General features: G+C 38.9%; 1 protein-coding gene across 3 annotated transcripts; it reads right to left on the bottom strand.

Annotated features, from left to right (window-relative positions):
• Nucleotides 1–71: 71 nt before the first annotated feature.
• Nucleotides 72–6,544, bottom strand: LOC126496174 (leukocyte immunoglobulin-like receptor subfamily A member 5). Of its 3 annotated transcripts, none has more exons than XM_050133730.1 (5): nt 6,425–6,544; nt 6,228–6,263; nt 5,343–5,648; nt 421–468; nt 72–293 (listed from the first exon to the last, which is right to left on the bottom strand). In XM_050133730.1, the coding sequence occupies exons 1-5, from the start codon at nt 6,456–6,458 to the stop codon at nt 118–120; spliced, it is 600 nt and encodes a 199-aa protein (XP_049989687.1). In that variant the 5' UTR covers nt 6,459–6,544; the 3' UTR covers nt 72–117. The 3 variants fall into 3 exon arrangements, with proteins under 3 accessions (XP_049989687.1, XP_049989686.1, XP_049989685.1); XM_050133729.1 differs by having other exon boundaries at nt 78–293; nt 421–471; nt 5,343–5,645; XM_050133728.1 differs by having other exon boundaries at nt 84–293; nt 421–471.
• Between the last annotated feature and the right edge of the window lie 1,364 nt (nt 6,545–7,908).

The raw sequence follows: 7,908 nt of genomic DNA, 5'->3' as shown, positions 1-7,908 counted from the left end.
CCACCACAATACCCAGATGTTTCCATACTTTCAAAGCACATTTGCTCCCTGGAACCTGAAATGGTTCCCCACTGAATGCTCCAGATTTTCTCACAGAACTACCTGAAATCCTTGGACTTATTCTGAGGTCTCTGCCACCTTGACAGATTCACTCTTTTCTCTACTGGCTGTGTATTGGATCCGGCTTTGGCTGTGCTGATCTTCATACAGAAAAATGCCAAGGAGTACAAGGACCAAGACAGATACCCCAATCCTGATGAGATTCTCCTTTGTGTAATCCTGGGGCTGTAAGACTGGAGATTGTAGAAAAAAGAAATCACAGAGGTCAGGGAAGATGAAATCACCCCAGAAGACTGCTTCCCCTGGACAGGACTTCATCTTCTGTATTGAGTCCTCTTGCTAAGATTTCTTCTTACTCACCTGTCTTTGGGTCTGATATGTTTGGTGATAGCCTGAGGGGCTCAACTGCTTCTAAGGAAGAAAATATAGTACGTTTACACAATAGAGTACAACACAGCAGAAAAAATAATGACATCTTGAAATTTGCAGGCAAATGAATGGAGCTAGAAAACATCATTTCAAATGAGGTAACCCAGACCCAGAAAGACAATTATCACATGTCCTCACTCATAAGTGGTTTTTAAACATTAACAAAGAAAACCAACCTACAAATCACAATCTCAGAGAACTTAGACAACAATGAGAGAAAGAGACAGTATTGAAGAGAGACATAAATAGATATGATCTACATGGGAAGTAGAAAAAGACAAGATCTCCTGAGTAAATTGGGAGCATGGGGATCTAGGAAGAGGATTGAATGGGAGGGGAGAGACAGGAAGGGGAAGCAGAGAAAAATGTAGAGATCAATAAAAATCAATCCAAATGTAAAAAAACGGTAAAAAATTAACAACAAAAAACTTGCTTAAACATTACTTTTTCCTCTGTGTAAAATAATTTTGTTAATATTGATAGCATACATATAGATTTTTCATCTGATATTTTGTAAGGCAATAATCCTTCCCATTTAGCAGAAAAGTATCTACATTCCATGAAGAACTACAAACAACACATTGAGAGATCTTTGAAGATAGTCATGTCTCCAAACACATTCTATGCATGCATTAGCCCAGAAGACAAAGTTGTTGGTTGAAAGGACACTTAACTAAAATGAAAAATTTACTTCAAATGAAGAAGAGCTCATAGAGTTATCCTGTCTTTCCCATCAGGACACTTGTTAAGGGCTCACCTGACTTAAGAAAAGAAAGTATTGACAGAGGCTTTGAGAGACATCAGACTCCTGCTCTTAGTACAAAGCTGTCACCACTGTCTAATAGCACATGAATATATAACTTACTTTCTCCTAAAGGAAATATTGCATGGAGAAAGAAAGAAAAGGAAACGAGAGTTAATAAATTCCCTAGAATGATAAAAAAAACACATTTATTTCCTTTGTATGGCCCTTGAATGTACTATTTAGTGTCATTTAATACATTTGATTGTTTTTAATTTATAACTTCACTCTGAGACAATGAGTAAAATTTCTATAATGCAATACAGCTATTAGTATAATCATAAGCTTAGGATTTTCCTTTATAACCCAAGCTTGACCTAAATTTGTAATTCTCATGCCTTGGCCTCCGAAATGTTGGGATTACTTATATGCTTCATTCAACCTGGGTGTTAACTGAAAGGAACATGTTTTGTATGTTTCTTTAAAAGTTTAACACTGTTTTTAAGGACAACATAGAAAGAACAATTTGACTTTACATCCACCTGATCCCATGATACTAACATTCTAGTAGAGTTAAACTATACTGTTGTAAATCTATAGGTAAATAGTCTATTAATCAAGCTACAATTGGACAAAACCAAAATTCTTGAGTTACTTCTAATTTCATCCATATTGTACTATGCAATCTTATGTTGCTAGGTAACATATGCAATAGTTTTTTGCAAGGATATGTAGAGTTTATTTAGTGGGTACTGGGAGGGGATTAAAAAACATGGAGTATGGCAGCAAGCAGAGAGAAAGAGACAGTATTGAAGGACAGAGAGAGAGAGAAGAGGAGGAAAATAAGAGAGACAGAAAGCTGCCTCTTCAGAAGAAGTGAAGGAGTAAAGAGAAACAGAAGACAGTGGAGGCCAGCTTGCCTGGGGAAGGGAGAGATTGGGAATGGTGGAGCTTGTCTCTTAAAGGGACAGGGTACTTACAGGAAAGCCAGAAAATTATAACCTTGTATACATACAATATATCTTGTTTTTTGAGAATCTCCTGCATACATACATTTTGGTTTTTTTTTCAGAATGTCATGCATGCATACAGTATATTTGGATCACCTTCACCTCCCATTACTGCTCCTAAATCTCCCAATCCTTTCCCAACTTCACATCCTCTTCAAAATATTTTTTCATTTTATGTATATAAATACCTTGCCTGTATGTATGTATGTATACCACGTGAATACCTGGTGCCCAGAAAGTCTAGAAGTGGATGTTAAATCTTCTGGAACTGGATTCATGGATAGTTATAAGTTACCATGTGGGTCTCTGGAAGAACATCAAGTGTTCTAAACTGCTGAGCGATCTTTCCAACCCTCCCCTCTTTAAAAAAAAAATCCAAGACTAATTTGTACTTGGCTGGGCCATTGGTTTGCTAAGTAGATAATTCTATGCTAGTTGGGTTAGAGAATGGAGCTAGACTCTGCCCTCAGCATCTGCAACTAGTTTTTAAAAAGGATCAAAATTTTTGGACTTTAATGCTGGTCAGAGAATAGTAGCCAACTCATATCTCTGATGGTGGGAGGAGACATGACAATCTGAACTATCTGGAGGGTCAGCAATTAATTACTATCTAAATCTGGGTTTAGTGTAGCCTTTTTAACAAAAGAAATTGAGATCATAATACAGCTATATCTTTTGTTCCTTCTCTTTCTTCCTTTCAAATTCATCATGTACCCCTCTATACTCTCTTTCAAATTCATGGCCTCTTTTTCTTGTTCACACACAAACAAAACAAACAAATACACACATATATACAAAAATGTATTTGGTCTATATAATGTTATTTTTATGTGTTCAGGGCTTCTTATTCACTCTTCTGTAACAATGAATTACAATGGGCTTGTCAATTTCCTGGGTAGGAAAAGCCTTCAAAGAGGAGCTTACTGTTGTGGAAATGGTAGAAATAAATTATATCTTGTTTTTTCCTGTTTTGGAAAAAATTTCAAAGTTATTAAAAAAGTTCACATTTACAAAACAATAGCCTACAGAACTGGAAAAGACCTTCACTATGCCCACATCAAACAGAGGTCTAAAATTGAAAATACACAAAGAACTCATAAAATTGGTCATCAAAAGAACAAATAATCAAACAAAAAATGGAGTACAGATGTAAACAGAGAACTCTCAACAGAGGAATCTAAAATGGCTAAAAGATACTTAAGGTCAACATCCTTAGGCATCAGAGAAATGCAAATCAAAACAAACCCTGAGATTCCATCTTACACCATAAGAATGGCCAAGATCAAAATCACTGATGACAACTTATGCTGGAGAGGTTGTGGGGAAAGGGAACACTTCTGCATTACTGGCGGGAATGCAAGCTGGATGTCAGTGTGGTGATTTCTCAAAAAATTAGGAAACAAACTTCCTCAAGACCCAGAAATACCACTTTTGGGTATATATCCAAAGGATGCTCAATCATACCACAAGGACATGTGCTCAACTATGTTCATAATAGCCTTGTTTGTCATAGCCAGAACCTGAAAACAACCTAAATGCCCTTCAATTGAAGAATGGATAAGGAAAATGTGGTACATTTACAAAACAGAGTACTACAGAGCAGAAAAAAAATAACATCTTCAATTTTGCAGGTAAATTTATGGACCTGGAAACATCATTTTGAATGAGGTAACCCAGACTCAGAAAGACAATTATCACAGGTACTCACTCATAAGTGGTTTTTAGACCTAAAGCAAAGAAAATTAGCCCACAAATCACAATCACAACAATGAGGACAATAAGAGAAACTTACATAGATCTAATCTACATGGGAAGTAGAAAAAGACAAGATCCTTTGAGTAAATTGAGAGCATGAGAACCATGGGGAGGGCTTAAGGGAACGGGGAGGTAGAGAGGGGAGCAGAGAATAATGTAGAGCTCAACAAAAATCAATAAAAAAAGTTCACATTTATAAATTTCTGAAAAAGAGAAACAATATGCAGGTATAACAAAGAAAATAGAGTAGAAACACCCAAGGCAGCATTGAAGTGGAGTATGGTGGATATCCCCTGTTGCTGATTCCCTAGGACTTCTCATTTCCTTCCAGTCTAAGAGTTCTCTGAGATAGACAATAAGTGGACCTTTAAGTTCAGAAATGTTAGATCAGAGACTGTAAGAACCATGGGTCGCTAGTGTATAATGTGATATATGAAGAAGATCCTTGAGACTCATAGCATATGCAGGTCTAGAGTGCACAGCACTCACAGAGAATTCTGTCTGGTCATGACTGAGCTATGTTTTGGGGTCTTAGACGTGTTGGTATTTCAGCATAAGGAGAGAACTATTCAGGTTCTGTGATTAGCAGAGCAGTATTATTTGATTTTCTGAGATCAGGATTGTGACAAAGAGTTCTCCTGGTATAGGATGGGGGAGGGTTTGCCCTTATTCTGACCTGAGATTTAATCATGAATGAAATATGAATATTTTGTCTCCTTATTTTCTCTGACCTATTTCTTTTATTCCATTCCCTATCTCCATCTCTCTTGCTTTTTGAAAGTCACATCCATTGCAACACCTGTAACCTCTTCGGGACTCTTCACAAAGTATGTGAAAATTTTGGGTTTCTGGTTAAATGTGGTGAGCTCTTTGTATGCAGGCAAGAAGTCCAGTAAGTAACTGGAGCAGACAACTTGGGGAAATGGACATGTGACCCTGAGTTTCTGTAATAGCCCCTATGGGGAAGCTAAAAGATTCTGAAGAAATCAACCTAAGAGAAACCAACAGAGGACTGGAGGACAAGGCACTGGGAGAATTCCCATCTTTCTTCATGGAATAGAATGGTTCCATCATTGATAATGCCCAAGGAATACAAGAGGGTAAGGTTCTTACAGAAGACAGTGACTTCTAGGCAGATCTTGAGGAATGTGACATTGGGGTTGAGGTGGTTTTGCCAAATAATCTGCCAACTCCCATTCTTCCCTTGAAGTGCTACTGAACTTAACACTCTGGTAATCTTACTTGGGAGCCAGAAACACTGCTTAGCAAACCATTGCCTTGACAGCAGGACTCCTGGCATATAGTTTGGAGTCTCGATAAATGATTCATTGATGGAGTTGACTCACCTGATATGTGTACTTCCAGGGGGTCACTAGGCATAGACAACTTTTGTGGATCTCTTTTGTAGAAGCCATAACATCTGAATGTCCCCATATTCCTGGAGGTCATAGGACCCAAAGAAAACATAGCTTGTAAATGCCCAGTGAAAATATAGTGTGAGTCCAGGGTTCTGGAGAACTTGGGTTCTCCTTCCTTGATCAAAATAAACCCATCGTATTTCTGCCATGAGATACATTGAAGGGTCACATTCCCTCCTGCATTCACAACGTGGCTGTCAAGGGCTGACAATCTGGGTTTGCTGTAGGGATCTCCTAGAAGAGATGGAGAGAATATGTTAATGGACATCTCAGTAAGATGTGAGATGTAAGGGGAACACTCTTTTCCTATGATTAGAGCCTGAAACTTGAGGTCCTAAATATAACCTTCTGTAACACCACCAGCTGCAGGAAGGTCACTGTGCTCTGGTAAATCTTCAAGGTTTTTTATAATAACAGCTTATAACCCTCAATGATACTATTTGATCGAGGAACAAAGTCTAGTTCCTAAACTCTAGTGGAGTTTGTTTATGCCAGAGATTGGGGCATCTCTTTTCATATATATGGTACTTGTGAGCCCTTGATGTCTCCGCACATTAGACAGTCATCTTCATATCTCTGAGGACCACAAAGCTTGGCTGAACCTGAAGATAGCTTGGGGATGGACCCTTGCAAGGAAATCAGAGGTTCAATCCTAGATCCCCCCACACACAGATCTCATTGTTCAGTCTCAGCACCCACCTGGTTTCTGCAGCACTAGCTCATCTTTGCTGTTCTCCATTCCATTGCTCAGCTTTTAGCTAGCCCCTGCTTTCAAGTGAGGTGCAAAGATCTGAGACAGCAGAGAACACTCACCTGCCAACACTGGAGACCTGAATCCCAGAGTCAGTCCTGAAAGAGAGTTCCCTGTGAGTTTTATCCCTCACTGAGCAGACTCTCCCATGCCAAGAGCCCCTGAGTTTTCTGGGATTTCCAGAAGTCCAGTCAGTGCTGGGCTATACACCCAATCAAGTTCCAAACAATACAATCTCCTTCCCCTCTTCATATCTCACCCAGACAGAGCATGGCTATGGCAGTGAAAATCATGGTATCTCTTCTCAGTAACTCCAACTGTGCTTATGAAGGTGGTTGAGTTTGGGAAACTGAGCATTTCCAATCAGTTTGTTGAAAAGTCACATCCACACAGAAAAGGGAAATGAGAGCAACTATCATTTATTTTGCTAGTAATTTGACTTGGACAGACTCCAGATTCTGTAATCACTTCTCACAGAAATTTCACTTCCCCCAATACTACTCAACATATGCTTGGTGTGTTCTCAATCGTAGCTACCAACATAACTGGAGCCTCCCTTGTTTTATTGGCCCCTTCCAGTGGAGGAGGACTGATGGAAGGTCATTGCCCTGCACAGTTGCATCATGTGCTTTCCTTCAGGCTTTCCATCCATTTGTGTGCTCACTGCTGTGAGGTCTTCATCATGGACATTCATCTAACCAGCTTGGGAATACTTCATAAATATTCAGGTTTGTGATATAGGCAGACACCAACAGAAAAAAAAAACAGTAAGCCACTCACTGTGGCTCATGTAGAGTTTTATCTTGGGGATGGGCAGAGAAGAGAACACACAAAAATGGGATAGGAAATACAGCTGTTCTCTTGGTTCTGAGTATGGGTTTCCTCCTAAGAGCAGCCTCCTGCTTGTAATTCCCTCTTTTCTTAGCAATATCATCAGTTTCCATCTCTATAGGAAAACCCTTCAGAGTTCATCTTGACTCCTCTCTGTTTTGTTTTGTGGGGCAGAATTCTTCTTGATAGAATCAGGGCTGTTATCTTTTCATGTCTATATGTCATTCACTTCCCATGCCAGGTTGAATACTAGCATATTATGTTTGAGATTTTTCATGTGGAGCCTCCTGTGAGTACTTCGCTCCTTAGATTGTCCATGGTATTATGGTGACTTAGACATTCAGAAGTTCAAACAACTCAGTTCACTCAAGTTTAGCCTGGTATTGGCATAAGAACAGACAGGAAGACCAATGGAACCAAATAGAAGATTTGGATATTAATCCACACACCTTCGAACACCTGATTTTTGACAAAGAAGCAAGAAAAATCAAATAGAAAAAAGAAAGCATATTTAACAAGTGGTGCTAGCATAACTGGATATCAACATGTAAAAGAATGAAAATAGACCCATATCTATCACCACGCACAAAACTCAAGTCCCCCAAAATAAAGCCAGCCACACTGAACCTTATAGAAGAGAAAGTAGGAAGTACACTTGAACGCATTGGCACAAGAGACCACTTCCTAACTATAACCCCAGCAGCATAGACACTGAGAGAAACAATTAATAAATGGGACCTTCTGAAAGGGAAAGCTTCTGTAAAGCAAAGGACACAGTCAACAAGACAAATTGACAGGCTACAAAATGGGAAAAGATCTTCACTAACCCCACATCAGACAGATGTCTGATATCCAAAATATACAAAGAACTCAAGAAATTCGTCAACAAAAGAACAAATAATTCAATAAAAA

Source organism: Alexandromys fortis, unplaced genomic scaffold (assembly GCF_014885135.2).
Source record: "Alexandromys fortis isolate MF-2015 unplaced genomic scaffold, M_Fortis_MF-2015_v1.1 scaffold_1526, whole genome shotgun sequence".
Lineage (NCBI taxonomy): Eukaryota > Metazoa > Chordata > Mammalia > Rodentia > Cricetidae > Alexandromys > Alexandromys fortis.
This window is presented reverse-complemented; position numbering and strand designations above follow the sequence as displayed.